The 21,750-nt window shown below is 40.7% G+C and overlaps 1 protein-coding gene across 1 annotated transcript in view; it reads left to right on the plus strand.

Moving 5' to 3' along the window:
- Positions 1 to 13,913: 13,913 nt before the first annotated feature.
- The window catches only part of LOC105935634 (cytohesin-3), a 53,231-nt gene continuing 45,394 nt past the window's right edge, over positions 13,914 to 21,750 (plus strand). Inside the window, exon 1 of the mRNA XM_012876150.3 lies at positions 13,914 to 14,344. Within this exon, the coding sequence (XP_012731604.1) occupies positions 14,326 to 14,344 (19 nt within the window). The 5' untranslated portion in view covers positions 13,914 to 14,325. The remainder of the gene's footprint in view (positions 14,345 to 21,750) is intronic.

Raw genomic sequence — 21,750 nt, forward strand, 5'->3', positions numbered from 1 at the left:
TAAAATTGAATTGAATTGAATTGAAACAGTACCAAGTCCTTTTGGATAACAGAATGAAGGATGAAGTGCTCTATTATATCTCCTGGTATATAAATGTGTTGACTGTGGTCAACATGACCGGAAACTTTACTCTGGACATCAAGCAATGTGGATTTTGTGTCTTTCCACTCTGAAGGCTGTGTGGCTTTCCCTGTTGCTGGTGCACAGTTTCGTCCCATGAGTTTTCCTTCCACTCAACTTTCTGTGAAAGTGCTTGGATACATATCTCAGAACAACCAGCTTCTTCAGCAAAGATTTTTAGTGACTTCCCTGCCATGTGAGGCTGTCGATGTCTTATGGACATCTGTCGAGTCAGCACTCTTCCCTGTGATTGTGTCGCCGACTGACTCAGACTGAGAGACCATTTAAAGGCTCAGGAAACCTTTGCAGATATTTGGAGTTAATTAACTCTTCAGGGTGTGACACCATGAGCTTACAACATTTGACCTTTTCACAATTTTGTATATATCTTTTTGACACAGAATTTGGGGTTTTCATTATCCGTGCACGATAATCATCAAAATTACAAGAAATGAAAGCTTGAAATCTTTCATTTTATGTAATAAATTTCTAAAATAATTTTATAAAATGAGAGATAGAAAAATATAGATTATGTTCATGGTATTCCAATTTTTAGGTGTTTGTGTAGCAATGGCCTCATGAAACCTCATGAAAAATTAAAGCCTTCCAGCCATAAAGTTGTAAAAATGTTAATTTCTCAAGACTTGATAAGCACACAAATTCTCCTGCTGGTAAAATGAATAAATAAATGAGCGAAATAAATGAATTCAACTCAAATATTTCATTCATATATATTTTTATATTTGTTCATCGTCTAAAGTATGCATGCTCTTATGTACTATGAGGATACAACTGAATCTTATATTACCTGTCAAACGTTTGTTAATAGATCACTTGTCAAAGCCTTATAACTGTATAATGACAGAAAAAAAGCGTATCCCTGCCCTAACCTTAATCTGCACTTCATTTCTTTAACACACAACAATGAGTTGACCTGGGACTGAAAAAGACTAGTAGCCTAAAATGCGTAAATTACATAAAACACATTAGTGAATGCTTACTTAGTTCTTTGGGAGGGATCATAGGATTCTCGCAAGTCTCAGAAAGTGAAAGACATTTAATTTATGTGAGTTATAGAAAATAACGTCACTTTTTAATTTACTGACCCAGTGACCTATATCTAACTTAAATGAAACTGTATTACGTATTTTACAGTGGTATCATGTAATTCTGTCTTTGGTTGTTTTGATGTTTGTTTTGGTTTTAGTATTTATTCCTGTTTTCCCTTCAAAACATTTTAGGAGCATTTATGTGTTTTTCTATTTGCAAGGAGAGTGTGAGGGGATTTTAAACATGATATAATAATAAGTAAGTAAAGTTTATTTAAAAATTGCCTTTTAGGTAACACTGTTTATCACCAAAATGAAGCAAAACCTAAAATAAAGAAATATGCAGATTTCAAATATTACCTATCTCTTTATTTTTTTAAATAAAAGAGTAATATTCATCTCACATTGACATATCCGGAATACATGTAGAATTCGGTTGGTGAACACGACCGTGCAGTTCAGCTTCTAAACACCAGAGGGCGATACTGTCCCCTTTTTTGCCAAAGGAAAGAAACATTTCCCTCACAATTAGAATAAACAGCAAAAATTTGGACTACTTTTTGTCACTTTTCAAGGGTGTGGTGTTCTGGTTCTGTTACACAGTGGGTCCATAGCTTCATCTATTGACCCCATCACAATTATTTATGTATCTGCTTGTCTTCAACTTCAACGGTGGATTAGGGTTTTAGTGTTTGTTTGTTTTTTTGTTTTAATGCAAACAGCGCATTAATAGGATAAATCCCAATGTGAGGTGGGGGGTAAGAAGCTGGGAGAGAGATTAATGAAGGATAAGCAGAACCATCACCATGCAGCTCACCGGGGAGGCTGTAGAACAGCAGATGCAGGATGTCTGTAAGATCTCACACTGTGAAGCAAACAGTGTTCTCTTAACATAAACATAAAACCTAGAATATGAAATAATGTTAGGTTTAGAATATTAAGCTGGATCCAGAGTTTGGATCCGCATGTTACATTTGGCAAGATGCTAAAATATGTCAGAAATGCTAAATTTTGGTTATCAGAGCAGTGCCTTCCAAATATATTCATCCCCATTGGAGTTTTTGGGCCTTGCATTTGATCGCACGACAGATGCAAGTAGAACCAGGATTTTGACATGAACACTAGTAGCCTATAAAAACAACTTTTTCAACAATTAAAACATCTACTATATCCCGAAAGACCAGCTAGACCTGAAATTATTCAGCCTTTTCAGCCTAAGATGTCAAAAAGCCTTGGTTTGGACTGCATCCTCAGATATCAAGAGGTTTAATATAATTTAATGCAAGCACCTACCAACCCAGCCCTGCACCTACCTGGCATTGTTTTTTTGGTGGTCCCTGCTCCCTCTCCTTCTTCCTCACCTTCTCCTCCTCTTTCTCCTGCCCCTCCTCGTCTGTCTATTCCTCCTCTTCCTCATCCTCACATCTATGACCGGCATTATTCTGTCCCTCTGCATCAACTCCACGACACAAACACATATGCCAGGTGTGGGATGGGAGGATGGGACCATGTAGGGAGTATTTGCTAACCTGCTGTAACCATACTGATCAGTCTGGTGTCCTCTTGCTGACCTCGGTCTGTTCACTAAAGAACTGCAGTTCCACAATTAAAAAAACAAACTCAACTTTTGCAGCCTGCAGCCTTAAAAACCTTGGCCCCGGTCCGCTGGCCGCTTTGCCCATGCCAAAACCCGCTACTACACATCCATCCATTTTCTGACCCGCTAAATCCCTCATGGGGTCGCGGGGGTTGCTGGTGCCTATTTCCAGCATGCTACTACACATATATCAGTTTCTTTTATTGGGATTTTATATAATTGACCAAAACAAAGCAGTGCAAAATATGAAAGGACAATGATACATCGTTTAAAAAATGCATAAATAAAAATCCTTGACAAGAAGTGTGAGATGCATTTGTACTTTTTACTGTTATATCACACAAAAATCGAATGCAATCATCTCCACTCAAAAGTCGTCTTATCTGTAGTTCTGCTGTGTGTAATTTAAACCCAGCATGAATCCAGCTGTTCTGCTTCTGGACTCCGAGGTTTGTTAGAGAACATTAGAGATCAAACAGTGTCATGAAGACCAAAGAGTGATGAAGTTGTGGAGAAGTTTAAGCAGGATTAGGTTCTAAAACAATATCTTTGAAATGTTATGTTCATATTTGTTGTGGAAATCCAAATGAAAAGAAGATGGGCAGATGGAGAGAGATGATGGGAAGGTGGATGGAGCTAATTACAGGACAAGCCTGGAAAACAACCTATTGGATGATGTAAAACAAGAGACTGGACTGAGGGCTAACTTTGGCATCCAAATGGAAATCTGTGTTAAAACTTGACAATTGATATTTATTTATCTTTATTAAATCTGATTCATCCTTAGAATCCTTAAAATGCTTCAGCTGAAATTGTGAGTTGGCATAAATGAGGCTTGGCTGGCAACAACAAGACCTACTAAATCATTTACATTGATTTCAGTGTTTTTTATTAAGGTGGTAAACTGAATTTGACCATTTTAATCAAGCTTTTTTTTGTTGTTGCAAAAGTCACAACTGCTGTTGGTCATACATGTAAATTATTCAGTGGAATGCATCAGTTGCACTGATATTTGATAAAGTAAATTTTGCACTTTGTGAAGCTTTTTTTCATTGTCCTGTGTCTCCAAAACAAATCCTGGGCAGAGCCAGATCTGACAAATGCAACAGGTTTATGTTCCCACTCTATAAATGACGCATCTGTCATGTAAGAATCATCTCAACGACCTGGAGCCGCTGCTGCTGCAGGTAATTTATTTAGTGAGTCAGTCCATCTGCATCTTCCTTCAAACAGCATCTCAGAGATGCTTCTTGGTGCCTCATTACATTTCATCATTAGTCCCATAATAAGCGCTGGGATTTAATGACCCTTGGCACGGTGCTCTCATTTGCGCGAGAGTCGGACTAACTGGCTGCAGGCAATCATCAGTTAACAGCCTGAATGTGCTTTGTAATGGTAACACAACAGGGAAGGTGATGCAGAGCCATCATTATAGCATTTAGGCAAAAAGTCAATGTTTTAATTGGATTGATAGCTAAATGAGCCCAGGTAGCACATAACTGAGGGCTACTGATGCTTTGGCTTTTTTTTTTTTTTTGTCTTCCTATATGATTAATTTAAGCCGGCAATAGGAACCAGATATTTAAATACACATGTCTGCCATTAAATCACAACAAACCTCTTCTGTTTTAGCTCGGTTAGGTCAGTCACCAAAACTATTTCTATTGGCTAAATGCTAGAATTTGAGAGACAAATTTTGGTGAATTTTCATTACCTTGCTCTAATTTAGAAGTTTACATTTATTTTCTCTGTATTTGATGGAGTAAATTTTCTTTGACAGTATGTCTTTGGCAAAAATAAAAATTGAATATCCTTCCACAAGCTTCTCACAATCATTTGCCACAATTTTGGTCCATTCCTCCTGATAAAACTCGGTAAGTTTTGTTGACCACCTTGTAACTGTCATGAATTGGGTTTTATTGTGGTTTGATTTTGTATTTTGTTTAATGTTATCAGTTCTTCTGGCCTGCTCCGATCACTTCTGTCACCACCCTTTACTCAGTTTACCTGCCAGCATTCTTTCACCTCTTAGTCACCACCCTGTCACGCCCCTTCTCCAGTCACCATCCAATCAGCTTCAGTTTACTCCCAGTCACTTCCCTTCCCCTGATTAGCTCCACCCATTCCAGTAATTAGTTTCACTCCATTCACCTGATCACTCCCCTACTTATACCTGCCTCTGCCCCCTGCAATCTGCCAGATCAATTTGTGCCATTTTTGATGAGTCTTGTCCAGCGTATTCTTTTCTGATAGTCCTGTGAATATTGACCCAATTTGCCTTTTTGACTTCTGAGCCAGCCTGATCCTTGAACCTGTTTTCCTGCCTGTTTTTGACTGTCTGTTTTTGCCTGACCCTGTTTCTGTCGCGGAGTTTCTGAGTTTGCCTGATCCATGCCTAGTTAGTTTGCTTATCAGTGTACTGTTCTGGACTGTTTTTGACCATCGGATCTGCCTGCCCTTATTGAACCTGTCTGCCTGTTTGTGTATTGATCCTGGACTGTTATTTGACCACCGAGCCTGCTTATCCCTGTCTGATCCTTTTGAGCCTTAATAAAGCCTTTTTATTTGCACTCTTGTGTCTGGCTGAATACTGGGTCCTCAATCTCTCGTTTCTGACAGTAACACACCTTTTCAGTTCTCCTTTCCTCCTGTCGCCATCTATTTGTGTGAAGTGCATCAGTCCCCCTTGCAGAAAAACACCCAAACAACATGATATTACAACCCCCATACTTCACATAAATGCCAGAAATTGAGAGACAAATTTTGGTGAATTGGTGAAGCTGGCTTGGTGTTCAGGTGCTACCTTCTCCCTCTAAATGTAGCATTAGTCATTTAGGCCAGAAACCTTTATTTCACTTTTGTTTGGTCTTTGACCATGAGTGCATTTGCAAACTATTATCTGGCTTCTGAACTTACTCTTTGAGTAATGGCTTCTTCCTTGCTGACTGGCCACTCAACTCATGTACAACTTTTGTTGGAAAAGGAAACTCTAACCAAACTAAGCCAGCATCTTTGCAAGGCCTTACCTATTGTTTCTATGGTTAAATAGCAATTGTTTTTTTTTTCTGTTTGCATAAAATAATTTGAACAGATGAACATGGCACCCTCAGACACCATAAAATTGTACCCAAATATGAACCTGATTTGTGAAGCCTTCTGAAGGCTGATTTTCCATGATGTCAAAGGAAACAGTGTGTTTGAGGGGTTGCCTTTAAAGGGGCTTAGTCATGTACTATGACCATAATCCCCCCATCCCTCCACACAGTCACCCACAAATAAAAATAGATATATTCATTTTCCAATAAAACAATACATAAGATGGTAAGAGCCAGTAGACTGTCCTGCAATGCCTCGCAGTAAAGCAACAGTAAAGTGACAGCTCAGTGTGGTTCAAGACCCACCCGGTGTACAGGGTTAGGGTGTTTAACCCCTTTCTTTTTGCTCCTCTGAGCGTTGCTGACTGACTAAGCTCCCTTGCTTCTAATTGTCAACTCACCGCACCCATGCACAATATTGTACTTCCAGTCATGTGATCTTGTTATGGTAAATATAAACAAAAGAGCTTTGTATACTAACAAATAGAGCCAAAACAAAGTGTAAAACACATAAAATATAACAAGCCAACACGGCGTGATAATTTAATCAGAAAACCTTTTTACGCAACCAGAGACAGCTACTGGTGTAGAGATTGGTAAAGTCACAGTAGATGACTGGGCCACTCTAAAATACATCTCTTTCTATCTCTGAAAATATAAATGATCTAGTTACTCTTAGCTGATTTGAAACAGGAAAAGTTTAGATTTTGAAACACCTTGACGGTGCAGCATGAACACATCTTCAGTGAAGGATCCAGGGTCATAGGGTGTTTAGGGTCTTTGATCTTCAGACACCCTCGCCTGGGCGACCCAACCGGGGTGGATCAGGCCCCAGTTTGTGTCCAAGCAGCGCGCTACTCCATGTGTCTCCCCTCTTGATCCACAGCCACCTTGAGGCTTTTTCAGCGACCTCACTGATGTTTCTGGTGGCTCTTCTCTCAGGCCACACTCTGATGCCAAGGTGCCTGAATGCCTGATGCACAGTTTTGACTTAGGAAGACCCTGCAGCCCACTTCTATTGGCTCACAGCAGGCCCTCCATTCACGGCCTCTGCATGCCTCAATCAGCTCAAGATATTTAGCCTTTTTCCTTTCATGAGCCTCGTCCATCCTGTCCTCCCAGGGGGACTGTAAGCTCCAATAGCACAACTTCTTTGTCGAGTCAGATGTTAAGACCAGATCTGTCCTAAGTGACGTCCTTGCAATGTGCTTGGGAACTTTAACTGCCTCCTAAGGTCCACATGCAACTGCCAATCACAGGCCATGGCTAGCAGTCCAGTTGTGGCCTTGCGTTGTCCCTGAGGTTTCTCCCCTGCCCTGACAAAGGAGGTATTGTGCAGGAGGTACAGTCAATGGGGACTGATGTTTTGACTCCCGGATTCCGGTGCAGATGGTGTCTGCTGCTGCCTTCGACACCTGGTTATGGCACCATGTGTACCTCCCCTCTCCCAGCGCTTTAGGGCAGCAGCTCAGGATGTGCTCCAGGGAACCATGAGCCAGGCACAGTGGGCATGTTGGTGCTTCTGCCAGGCCCCAGGTGGACTTGTAAGGATATCATACACCGACTGGATCAGGAACTTAAGTCTTGCTGGTTCAGACTTCCGTAGTTCTGTTCTGGTGATCTTCCGGGCAGCTGCATGGTCCCAATTGGCCCAGGCTCCTTGCTGGCGCATTGCCACAGTCCTACTTTGGCGTTCCTCCTCCACCTCTGCACGGATCTCTCCCTGTACCATCTGACGTCACTCTCGTCCTAGGGCTTGGTCGTAGCGTGGCTTTGTGTGGCTACCTAGACCAGCTCGTCCAACTGCCACAGAGCCAACTAAGACGCTATGTCTCTGTCTCGCTTCTGCTTGGTCGACTGCCTCTTGTGCTCGCCATTTCCTCCTAGTTCTGACCGTGATGCCAGCAGAAGAGACTCTAGCGTCAGCCGAGTCTCTGTAAAGCAACACCTCCCTGGCTCTGGTGACTTTGAACCCCTCCGTCATGCCAGTCAAAGGAAGCTGCAGCTTGTTGGTGTGCCCATAAAGGGCAATGCTGCTCAGGCTTTTCGGCAGACACAGCCATCTTCGCAATGATTACTGGGAGTAAATTGTAAATCAGTAGTGGCCACAGATGTCTATGCAGGATGCCATGCTGGTGTATCCATGCCTTGAACTTCCCCAGCTTTACATGGGCTGCCTCCACTGCTGCCTTGTCCTTCAGGGTGCTATCAAAATCTCCCCTAAGCTCTTCACTCATTTAACATCAGACAGTGAGAAGAGTGTCTTGTTTTTATACAGTATCTAGTTTCATCTGTAAATGCCGCTGCTGTAACCTAAGATAACTTGAGATATCATAGCTTTCTATCATGCAGAAGCTTCAGATACAGCCCAGTCAGGTTAATGGAAACATGTATAATTGATGTGACTATATATAATTCATGACTCAATTTTCACACAAACGGCAATTTTCTTAAAACCCCTCTCCTAACGTACATGCACTTTCCTTATTTTATAACTCCTAGCCTCACAACTTCACACCCTGAATTCCTTGAAAGTGGCTCGCCAACAACGAATAAACTCGCTGACATTCTTCGAAAGTCGTGAACTGCCTCCAGCTGCTTCCTGTGGGGCTTCCTCAAATACCTTGTTTGACAGCAGGATTTGCTTCAGGTGTGCTTTCAAGCCCTACTTTTCATCGGCTTGTTTATTAGCCAGTAGCAGCAGGTGGGGTGGGGAAGCTCCAGTAACCCCCCCCCCCCCCCAACAGCAACACACAGCACGGGAAAGACATGAGTCACAAGATCAAACGGGACTTCCACAAAACTACTTCTTCAGTGCATGTCCATGTATTTACACAGTGATTTCTTCTCATGAGTTATCTTTAGTGTGACAGAATTAGAAGCGGGACTGAGTCACATATTGATGCAGTGTTTTCTCTTTTTGTTTACTAGGTCAAAAACTGATGCACATTCCCCCCTCAGCCGAAACAATTAGCTTACTTTGTCCCTTCCTCCTCTGCATGGGTTTTCTTTTCGCCCCCCTTTCTCTAGTCCTTCCGTTCTCTCCTTACCGGCGCTGCCTGTTTCCCTCTCTGGACCACTGCGAGGCAGGAAGTGTGACACATTACCCGTGTGTGTTTGCACGAGCAGGAATGTGAGGGGGGCTTTTCACAAGATTTATTGAGTTATTTTGACTTATTGGTAATTTGACTTATTTCACACATTCCTTTGATACATAACTCTGTATACTTCTGAGTCATAGCTTTGTTGTCTTCACTTTGTATCTGCAATGTAGAAAGTCATAAAAATAAGGAAACTCCATTCAATGACAAAGGTGAGTTTTTATTGGTAGTGTATATGCTGCCATGGTTTAGTAGCAGATGGATCCACACACAGATGGAGATAAAGATGTTTAAAGATGAGATAAAACTTACAAACTGGATGATAATTACGGGAGACAGGTGAAAGCAATGGGACTGACAGGAGGGAGAACACAGGAATCTAACAGCAAATTAACACAATGATCAGAACTCCAATCAGAGAGCACGAAGACCTAAAGTAACTGCACTAGACAGTATAAACAAACACTAAAGGAAAATAAACTAAAGAAAGCCTAGTCCAAGAAACTAACGAATCCCCAATAACCCAAATCCCTGATGATTGTGACATATGTACTATGTTGTGTTGGTCTGCCACATAAAATTACAAAAAATATAGTTTGTGGTTCAAATGGGAAAAAATTTAATAAGGTTTAACTTTTATAAAGCACTGTATGATCGGGAGGCTTTAGCCATGCAAAAGACTCTAACCGTGTAGATCTGCATTGCTCAGCCTCATTATAACAGCATGGGTCAGAGAGCAGGCCGTTTGCTTACATAATTACAGAGCATAACTGCAGCGAACAGAGGGTCTTTTCTGCGCTAAGTGACTCAAAAGTCAGGGGGCGCAGCGTTTTGGATGAGCTTCGTCTTTTTGACTGAAACTAGAACTCTGACGGCTGCGCTAATGAGACTGAAAGCAGGAGACATCTTCTGCACAGATACAGAAAGTGATATGCTGGAAAACACGCTTCCTGTCACGATTCGTCACACTGAAGGACCGAAGTGCAGAGAGCGGCTGTTTGAAAAAGTTTTTTTTTATTAATAAAAGAATAAGAAATCTTACAGGGTGGAGAAGCCTGTAAGGAACTTAAACCTGGAGCGTGTCTATATAAATCACTCCTCTTTTCTGACTTTAAAACCAAGCCAAATTAATAGGTCAAACGTTAGTCACAAAAAGGCTTGACCAACTAAAGACTAACTTCAAATAGACACAAGAATTTTTTTTATTGTAACCAAGATCCTTGATTTAATTTTCATTCCTTTGACTCAGTTGTAATATGGAAGGATCTCTTTCTGCCGAAGTCCACCAGTCTAGTTCCACTAAGTTGAATTCTGGGAATACGCCTCCTCTGGACTTGCTCGCATGGTTAACACATGATGATTCCCAAAAACCTGCTGTTTTGTGGAGAAGCAGCTAAAAATAGCCTCAGAGAGTGATGATGCCACTGAGATTTTTATCCTTCCCCTCACTTTCTCTTTCAGGATTCACACAAAGTCAGCGGCGGGTTCTGTGTAGAAACGGGCCTCTGAGGGGATTATAGGGGGAATTCACTGGAACATGTTGCAATACTGCGGAGGCAGCGTCTGTTTACGCCTGCAGCTTCTGTGAGAAAAAGGGAGTATACAACTTTACATTTGTTTAGTGTTTAAGGGAAAAAAATGTTTTGATAATAATGTTTTTTGGGTATTATAGGTAATAAGATAAACAAAAAGATTGTAAATGACACACTTCATCTTGACTTTAAAGTTTATTAAAAGAATAATTCAGTTTTTTGCTGAAACATATGCAGTCAGGTCCACCTATGATTACTGGACCTGTGTTCAAACCTACAGGAAGCGTGTCGTTGTGTAACAAAAGGCTTTCATGGCTATTAATAGTCAGTTACATATGACCATAATTTTTTCATGCTCCTTCCAGTAACAATAACATCATTATTGTTGTGTAAAACAATGGAGACACGAATCATTTCGGTGGGAGAACCTGAACTGCCAGCAGGGGGACTTTAAGCACAACATTTACAGTACACAAAACTTAGCAAAAGTATTTGTGGGGATTGGGGAATATCTGTATCAGCTTTACAGATCCAGGGATGAAAAGCCTTTGCTCAGTCAGATTGGGTATAGAGAACGTGAACAGAGTTGTATAAAGTCTTACGAAAGATTTCCAACTGGAGTTAAGTCTGGATTTTGACTGGGCTTTGCTCTTGAAAGAAAAGCATCCCCACAGCATTATGCTGCCACCACCATGCGTCCTGCTGTGGATGGTGTGCAGGTGATGTGTTCCACATGTGCAGTGTGTCTCCTGCTGTGGAAAACTGCAAACAAGTCTTCATATGGCTTCCGTTTTCCCAGAATTAAACGAGTAGCTTTCCTCTCAACAAGTTTTCCCACCTCAGCGGCGAATCTCTGCAGGTCTTTGTAAGTCTTCTTAAAAGATCGTTTCAAATTGAAAATGAGCAGGCTTCTTTCAAAAGATAATAAAGTAATGTAAAACGAACGTTGAAGTTGAGAAAAAGTGTTTTATTTACATTTTATTCAAAAAAAGATGAACATGTTTTAATAAATTATTCATTTAGTCATTTACGTTACTCTCAATAATCAATGGTAAAAGTCTTTGTTGGCCGTACAGCAGTCAAACCCTTCTGATAATTGCTGACCAGCTTTTTGTACGTCTCTGCTGACGTTTCAGTGATTTCTCATCGTGGATGAGCTCCATGTGGAAGGTGGCGTACAAAATAGTAAGGATGCCATATGTATGGCAAGTTTTTTAAATATATATTTTTCAGCAGTGGTAACAAGCACTTGCCTACTTCTGCTTCTCTAGAATAGAAGGTACAAATGTGTAATAAAAAGTGAATAAAAAACGATGAATATTACTGAGAAGGTGGGGTTTGTGTCTGAACCTCTGCTAGATGTGACTGACTACATTTGTTCATACTGAGAGGGAGAGGGAGAACAGGCCCATCTCATCACTTCCTGTTCTGTAACTTTCTTCCATTGTGCCCCTGAAGCGCTGCACAATGTGTCCTCGGCACAACTCCCTTCCTGCACTCGGGGACCGTACGCTGAGCCGGGCCCAGCCCAGTTCCATGTTCCTGCCCTCGGTAGGATAGCTAGCCAGTGTGGCCGGTCTTTGCTGGAAAATCGTCAATGAGTGAGCTCACATGGGTAGGGAAAGGCAGGAAGCTGGATTTCCTTGCCAGGGCTGACCTAAAACATGTTGTCATACCAACATCACCAAAATCTAGGGTGTGGACTTGGAGGAAGACCGAAAAGGAATGCTGACCAGAACCTTTATCATAACAAAACCTCTTTGGAGCAATTTATAAAAATGTTGAATAAAAAATATGATGAGCATCCTTAAGAAATTAAGTAAATCATCTGGGAACAACTCCTCCTCTAGCCTGATGATCTCCATCTAAACACACCCCGCCTCTGGGACAGAACTCAGGTGCTGAATGAAACAACCAATTCATTTTGATGTTTCATCTCCAGAGACCCCCTGACCTCCTGCCCGCTACAGCTAGCCAGTTGGGTTTTATGATTTAGACCAGATGAACACTTAATTTAGCCATTAGAGTAGCTTTCTCAAAACAACAGACTTGCTCCTCAGAACAAGGCCTTCCTTCCAAACTGTTCTTCGGTTGTATGGAAGCCAGTAACGTTGCAGCTATTAGGGCAGAGTGGATATGCGGAGAGTCAGAATGGTCTTTGATGATTTGGGAGACTTTAATCACATTTATTTGAAATAAGATGTGCAATCATCTGTTGAACAACTCCTCCTCAGTGGAGAAGCATTAATAGTATTTACAAGTCATGGAACTTGTTAGATTTATAATAAGCAAGAAAGTCATTTGACTTATTAGCTGAAATCCTCTGTAAAATCAGGACACCTGGTCCTGCTCATCAAATAAGATAAAAATATAAAATGTACTACTACTACTACTACTACTACTAATAATAATAATAATCTGTATTTGTCATTGTGACATACATTTTCAACAAAATTCATCCTCTGCATTTAACTGACCCCTTGACGGTGGGCCTAATGCTGTGAGTATGGTGGCCTTCCTGGGGTTGCTAGTTTCTTAACTAGCCTTTCATTTTAAGGTTTGCATTATGAACACCACAAAGTTCTGCGCTAAGAACATTTTATACTATTTTACAAAACTTCCTATTTTATTAAATATTTTCCCATGTTCATCGGTTTGCATACAGGGAATGGTATGATCATTATCAGTGTTGCTCACAATGTTTGACATTATTGTGGTACAATACCCCCTCATAAATTCCAGTTCACTGCTATAGGGTTATAACAAAATCTCCTTCTTGTGCTTTTTAAAATAAAGAATAGAAAGACAGTATTTGTTAAACTAGCCATTCAACAAAGATGAAGCTTCTGAAAATGTATGAATATCGGTTCAATATCATAATATCTGCATAAGTGAAGTTGCTGAAGTTAATGCAGGCGTTTAAAAAATATATTTTTGTGTCTTCACAGTTCTTTTCAAAAAACGAATCATTTAGAAAACTAGGAACAAAAATAACATGCTGCAAGGTAATATTTAAAAGATACTTTTTGTGCTTGCAGAGGGACGCAGCTGGAGGAATGTATGGCTTAAAAAATTATTCTTTATTAGAATCAACAATGCTGCCGCTCTTGGTCACCTGCAGGTTTGGATCACACCCCCTCCACAACCCCTTGACGTATAATAACAATATAATACTATAGGACACAATAAAATAATAATGAAAATATAGGTGGAGATATATAATAATATAATAATAATAGACAAACTAAGTATGAGGTAGTCATAGATTACTTTGAGCATTAAAGCTGGGAACTAAAACAAAACCCACACGCCTATAAGGCCGGTTATGCACGCACGTATATGTGTGCACGCGTATAATTTTGTGTGTGTGTGTGTGTGTGTGTGTGTGGGTGTGTGGGTGTAAGCGTTGATGGCGGTGGGCGGGGCTTGGTGACGGCAGGCAGCCTGTTTGCAGCGTGTGTCTGACCGTGAATGCAGGCGGAGCAGATGATGGAGCAGGGGGACGGAGGAGCGGTCGTCTCAGATCTCATCCCTACAACATCACGTCCACGCATGAGGGTTCGCTTTAATTCCACGTTAAGAGTCTGGATTCTGCTCTCCTTCATTCGTGTCCTCATTTCGTCGCTGACAACAGCCGGGCATCGGTGCGCTTCTCCCATCTGGCTGTGAACGCAGCACCGGTTCTGCCTTTTATGTAGCCTACCACTGGATGGAGAGAAGATCCTGTTGATGAAAACGGATTTTTTAAATTGAATTCAATAAAACAAACACTCAGAGCCACAATTCACGCGAGGTTTCACCTTCACCTTCAAAGTCGCTCCTCCAATCGAAATGGATGAAGACAATCACGGTAAGGCTGGTCTCCCTGGTTTCCACGGTATGGATGGATGGATGGATGCTGTGTGTGAGTCAGTCATTGCGACCGGTGATGTGCTTATTAGAATTCTTTTTTTACAGACATATGAAAAACACCCTGAAAGGATCGTGATGTTATCCCATTCAGAAGACAATAAACAAAGAGCCTGATAGCTTTATCAATGCTCATCATCACTAAGTGTGAGGCTGCGCCTGTTTAGAAACGCCAAAGTAATGAACGAGAGGAAATTCATGTTTTCTCCCTCTTCATCAGTCTGGCTTTGATCTATCTCTCGCTATCATCTGGCACCTTTTGAAGCCTGCAAACTGGTGGAAATTGAGCAAGTGAATGACTGGCGTTATCTACACTGGCTTGCACACATATCTGTGCCCCTGGAACTTTTCCCATTTTGTCATGGTACAAACACAAACCTTGATGTAGAATTTGTTGACATGAGAACATTAGTCCTGTGCATGCAAATGTAAAGTGTGCTGAAAACTAGCATTGCACATTACCCTGAACTCACCATAGTGATGGTGGCAGCATTATGCTGCGGGGATGCTTGTCTAAGTCAGGGACAGGAAAGGTGGCTGCAGCTAGACACAGGGTGATCATGTTGGAGAATGTCAAGGACTTGTGACTGCCTCCTTTGATCAGGACAACTACCCTTAACACACAACCAAAGCAGCTACAATGGAATGGTTCTCAAATTGTGGTACAAGTACTCCTTGTATATGTTGCATTTAACTCTGAAGTCACAGCTTGGACTTTAGAATGTCATCGTCCTTAAACGTTGTCACCTGATTAGATCCCTAGATTGGAAATCAGTGGGATTTGCTAATTGATAGGCTAACATCTACTGGCGGCACGAGCCATTGACAATATAATCTGCTTCATTTGTTACTTCCAACACTATAGCAACATGCTCCCAAATAGGACTGTATATTACTATTTTTAAGCATTTAATGAGATACAACTTTTAAGAGATAGAAATTACCAGATTTTTATTGCAAATTAATGTGTGAAGGTTTTCTTACGTAGGGCACCTGTATTGGAGGTCGGGTTTGGTAAGAAAGACGTTATTAAAATAAAACATATTGGCCCCTTTTCCAGTTCAGGGACTTTCAGCCATTACCTGGCATGTTGAAGGCTCGCCACATGTTTCAACACAGTTTTTACACGAGTGATTTCAATTTCCCCTGGTCCACAGTTTCTCGGATAAAAGGTCCTGGTTTGGGGTAAGAATTTGAGATTACTCTTGGATTGTTGAGGGGTGGGGTTATTTGCTGTTTAATGATTAATGGTGGACCCTTTCTAGCAGTGTTCTGACCTGCACTCACCTGCTGTATTTAAAACCTGAGTGTTGTTTATTGTTTCTACTTTATACAAGATTCTTGAGCATGCTTGTTGTGAACAAGAATAGACCAGACGAAGAGGACACACACCAGTTGCGAATTCTCCATATGATTTTGTGAAGAAATGTCAAGTTCAGGCTTCTTGGTTTGGCCTTTGACTTCATACGGCCACTTGCTGGGCTAGAAGTGTAGTGCCATTTTCTTCACAACTTCCCCATTTGTTATTAGGTTGATCTAAATACATTTCTGCAGCCATTCAGAGCAGTGGAAACCGAAAGCACACAAATTACCTGGGGAAAAAAAAAATCCCAAGTATTTAAATCCCTGGAATCTTGGTGGAAAAGAGGTTGTTTCTTCATTGCATCGTTCAATCAATTATTAGCCACAATGACTGATAATGGGGTATTTGTATTGTTTTTATGACATAACGAAATGCTAAACATGTCCAAGTCCTGTTGCAATTCTGCTCTAAAATATATTTGATAATGGTGCCTACTTGGAATACTGTATTTACTGAGGTGGTACTTGTTATGAAAAGCCTGGGAATACCTGGTTTAATTTGAAACTATTTCATGTGGTAGAGTGGCCCAGTCAAAGCTCTGACCAACATCTAATTTAAAATTCATGGCAAGACTTAAACAAATTGTGTTCACAGATGCTCTCTGTCCAATCTAACAGCTTTAAAGTTACATCACTTCATGGGGACGCTGCGGTGGTGCATGGGTAGTGCATGCAGCCCATGTACAAAACTTTGTAGTTATTTTTGACTTTGTTTTGAAATACTAGTAAAATCCTGTTTTAATGTAGAGCTGTGTAACACTGACTGCTCCCTCTCACACACAGTGTGACACCGCCTCTGCTCCTAATATTAAGAACGATAAAGATTATAGCAGGAGGCTGGTCAAGGGTTTTTCTCAAATATTAACTTGACAAAGCTATTTATTTAGAAATTATCTTGTACGTTGTGAAAAACGTTGTGATATAGTGTGCAATACTTTTTTATGCATGCTAATAGAAAATAATCTATAATCTGTCATTTGGGTTTTATCTAGATTTGCTGTTTTTGAGAAATTGTTTTAGATCACTGTAGTCATTTTATCACTGAGACCGTTCAATTTCAATTAATTGGAAAGGTAGTAAAAAATACGGTGCTGTTATTTAAAGTTAATAAAATATCCATTTTAATTAGTTTAAATCAATATTGGCAGGTTTACAAAATCGGCAATCTGAAATCAGCCACATAATCTCTGATCGGTGCATCTGTAGAGTAAAATCTTTAAAGCCATTAATGTTTAAAAATAATACAAACTAAAATCTGACTCTCAGCATCCATAGTCACTGAACGTTAGCACCGATCAGGACTTTGACAGACACCGTGTGGTATCACAGCCTGACTGTGTTATTCCAATGTCCCCGCTGTCTTTACATTGAACCTGTACAGCTGCTCTCACAGCGGCTGCAGCTCTGTGTCGGTTATCGTATGATTGCTCGGAACTACACACAGACGCATGCAGAACGTTTTTGAGCTGATAATCCAAACCGCCTTGTGGGGCTGAAGGCTGCGGAGGAAGCTTGGTGTAAACAAGCGGCTGTAGTCTGATAACAGCGTGTCGGTTAAACTGAGAGATTAGAAGAGCCAAGGGGGGACACTCATGTGACCTTTTTATGAGTTCACCTGCATGATGAATATGCATGAAAATTTGATTTTGGCAAAGCAGCTCTGTTTTATTACGATACTCATAATACAGGAAGTAGGAACTGTATCTCAGTGAGTTTAAATGATAAACGGTCAAATTTGAATGAGCGTTCTGTGTGCTCTAATCGAACTGGCCAGGGAGTCATGTGACAGGAAGTCAGAGAACACAGAGGCATGCTGTCCATATAGAGTCAATCATTAACACAGCCAACAGTAGATGTTAAAACAAATGTAGAGCTCTGGAGTGTTTGCTCTCACTCTCACTGACTGTCACACCTCACTTAACATTGTTCACATGCACACTTTGATATGCAGGTTATCACAACACAGGCACTTAGCGCCGCTATATCTGTCTCTGACAAACACTTCACAAAGCTATTGGCAACGTTTGATGAAAAGAAAAACTTGAGCTTTTTCTTTTAGAAAACGGTCAGGTGTGTGTCTATTTTGGGTTTATAGCAGAATAAATGTTCATGATAATGAGATTATGTCAAGTTCAGGCCCACAGACATTTGACTAGATAAAGATGTCACTCAGACCACAGACATAACGGTCATTTTTCTGGAGCTCAGCTTTGTTGGTCTGAGGTGCTCATGGTTTGGTTATGTGGGCATAATGAAGCTCTATATTTTACATAAAAACACACACTCCATCCTGAACGTTTATAGGGAAATAATAACTATTGAAGTTGCATAAACTCAAAACTTCGGGGACTTTAGTAACCTTTACCTACAGTAAATGTATTTGGGGTGTTCCCATATTACAATTAGGGTTGTTAGGAGTCCCATTAATTAATTAATTAATACAATTAATTAATACAATTAATATCTTTTTGAATTTATCAGAACCACACATATTGATAATTTGGTTATTTATACTTCCCTTTTTTCAAGTTATATATGATGTTACACGGGGCCTATTTCTCTTAGCCACTCTTCAAAATTGGAAGAACAAGAAAAGGGAAGGGTATGTTGATCTCCAGGAAATGGCTAGAAGAAAATAGCTCATCACCAACACTCGCCTAAATCTGCAGTCAGAAGTCCCTGCCCCAGATGACCTCAGTTCCAGTTATTTTAATTCAAATGTTTTAAACAACTGGAACTGTGAGACATCCGTTTACTGCATGCCCATGGGAAGGGGGGCTAAGCAAAAATCTCAGAAGTTCACGTCTAGAGAACTGCACCAAGTTTCCACTGAAAGCTTATTCAGCCACAATAAAAGACGAACCAGTCTGACGACAGTAGAGGAACAAGCCTACAAATGCCATCACATACCACAGAAATAACAAATGGATCTCCAATACTGAATGCTTTAAAAGCAAGATACTCCAACACTATTATAAAGGTTTCCATCTAGGACCTAGTGACCATCACATGTGTTGGTATAATAAAATGCAGAATTTATGGCATATTTAAGCTGACTGCTATACTTTCTTCAGGATCAAAATCATGTGATGGGGTGTGATAAACCAGAGGAGGTGTCTACACAAAGTGCCCTGGAGCTAATGTGAACGAATCATGAGTCTTAAGCTTTACGGTCGTTGTGGCAAAACACAGTGGATTATAAGAAAGTAGTCCACACATGCTGCTTGCAGTGAAAAATGCAGATAAAATCAATAGTTTTGAAGGCTTTCTTACTTTCTGTGACGGTACTGACAGAACAGTGTTGCTGTTGTAACACATTAGCCCAGCATTCATGCACAAATCGTTTTCATTTTATTTTTATCCTGTTATAATGGGGGGGGAAAACAATGAGCATTCATGTGATAGGCTAAAGGAAAATCCCACACATTTTTATAAGGTTTTCAGAGGTGAATAATCCAGGTTCAGAAAGTAAAAAGCCTGTACAGAGATTAGTTCCATCCATTTGCATTTCCAGCTCCACAGCATAGACAGGGAGTAATGTTTAAAATCACCTGATTAAGTGAAAAGGATGAGGAAAAACTAGGCAGGGTTTTCACTTTCTAAAGCCAGATGTACCTACCTCCGTAGGTTTCAAACATCCCACAGAGAACTCTTTAATCCATCATCCACTAACCGTCCACCTTAACTGACAGCCCTGGGCATGAAGAGCAATAATCCAAGAGCAGACAAGAGGCCCATGCTAACTCAGACACTCGGACAGGTAAACTGGTCAGAGCTGATTGGAAGATAGATGGAGCTAAATACAGGGCAATTCTGAAAGATGTCCTGAGACCTGGGTGGAGGTTCACCTTCCAGCAGGATTAACAACCCTAAACAGGAAGACATACAATGTTAAATATTGTTATTGATTCTATCAATTCAGTCTTACCGACATTGAGCTTTCTTGGTTTTTGGGCCAAAGGTTTAGTCTCAAATTCAGCCCATGTTCTTCAGATTCTTATTGTGAAAACCGGTTAAAACCATCCAGAATTTTTCTTCCAATTAACAGTTATGCACTGCTTTGTGCTGCTCTGTCTCCTAGAATTTAAATAAAATCCATGGGAGTTTGGGATTGAGGCGTCGTTATAACGGGATAAAATGTGAAATCGTTCAACAGTTATGGAGACATTTGTAAAGCAAAGTTCAAGCTGACTATATAATAAACTAAAAACCACTGGAATACTATTGTGGGATTCGTTAGTACTGTGTTCACAATCCGAGCTGGCGCGTCCCCTCTGTTTGCATGCTGCAGAGCAGACGGGGCCTGGCCTCAGAATGAAGGAAATCAGCAACAGGCTTGAAAAGAGTTTTTTTTTTTTTTTTTTACTCCTGAGTCTAATTTTAGCAACATTATATAGTTGGATGGAGAAGTGAAAAAAACACAAAAGCCAAAGTGGTCAGGGAAGCAGAACACTGAATGCCTGGATGGAGGCCATGGTTTGTCACAGCTGGCCTTCCTCTAGTTTCTCTGCTTCACAGCATCAGCGTTGCGCTTCAGTCGCTCAATATGTGGCTGTGTTCTTCTGTAGAGCTTCGGTGATGATGACTTTCCCGTGTACAAAATGTCTTAGCAGAAAGACACTTAAAGAAATACATGGATATTTGATTGTCTTTATTGTTCTTCTCTGACCGTGGAAAAAGGTTAATGAGAGAGGCTTTTCTGTTCTGCATTTTTTGTATCCAAAGAGTTAGTATTTGTTGAAATAACAAAGAGAGTTAGTATTTGTTGAAATAACAAAGAGAGTTAGTATTTGTTGAAATAACAAATCCTATCAGGCTGCAGCAGGTCTGAGTTATCACCAGGAGCTGTTAATGGTGAACACATTGTAGTCTGTGCAGAATCACAAATGCACAGCCCTTCCTTTTACGATTTTCCTATTAAACAGCTCCATTAAAAGCTAAAAAAAACACACATCTCCTCACATTTTTCGCAATCACCCCCTTGGACTTAATGACCATCTAATTGTGTGCAGTTTCTAAATTTTCCGATCACATTCGCCCCAGCAGGCCTGAAACCCGAGCTAAAACAGCTTTTGAGCGTCAGACACTGCGTGTGTCATTTCTTGGCATTCAGTGCCGCAGTTCTGGGGGAGATTAGTTGCTAAGAGGGAAAAGTTGGTGTAATTAGGGTGTGGAGCTTGTTGTGGCTGCAGGGCGAGTACGTGGGAGGACATCAGGCTGTCACTTGAGGCTAGCTGTGGCTCTCTCCTTATGAGGCTGACAAGCTTGGAGTAACTGGTTGGTGGTGAATGACTCGTCAGAGCTCAAACAGAACTTCAGCATGTTGTTGTTTTTTTCAGGCATAGACTCTGCTAATCCAAAATCCTCATTAGAGCTGAGGTTAGGCTGTTGATGAATATTTTTCTTAGACAGTTCTGTTGTAGAGCGGTTTTAAGAATGAGCGCTCAGTGAAACTGCTGTGAAGAAAGCCATAATGAGCGTGCAGAACTAGCCGTATATCTTCATTGTCCTTGTTCTTTGTCCTCAAGCGATGAACGGGAAGTTAAAGGTTTCTATTTATGGCATGCCGATTTGGGACGGTTCCCTGATTGTTTTCACAGAGTCTGCACCCTAAACACCTAAACACTCTTGCACCCCCGAGGGGTCAAAAGCCGGTCATAAACTCAATCACATGCCTGATTTAAAAAAAAAAGAAGAAAAAGCACTGAGGGAAGTTTCTCAAGTAAAAGCCTTGGTTAGGAATTTACAGTTTTATAAAATCCTCTCCTTGTTTTGTCAAAACGGACACAGATTATGTTGAACACTACAGCACCTAATAGTTTTTAAGGCTTTCAAAATAAACAACTAAAACCTTCTGAGGAGGCAGCCACGCTAGAAATATAGACCAGTTTCACCAACAATCTTTTCTCTGAAATCCTACTTTGATTCAGTGCCTTGTTTTTGTAGCATTTTATAGAAACAGAACGTCATCACTGCAGCATATTT

Source organism: Fundulus heteroclitus, chromosome 10, assembly GCF_011125445.2.
Source record: "Fundulus heteroclitus isolate FHET01 chromosome 10, MU-UCD_Fhet_4.1, whole genome shotgun sequence".
Classification (NCBI taxonomy): Eukaryota; Metazoa; Chordata; class Actinopteri; order Cyprinodontiformes; family Fundulidae; genus Fundulus; species Fundulus heteroclitus.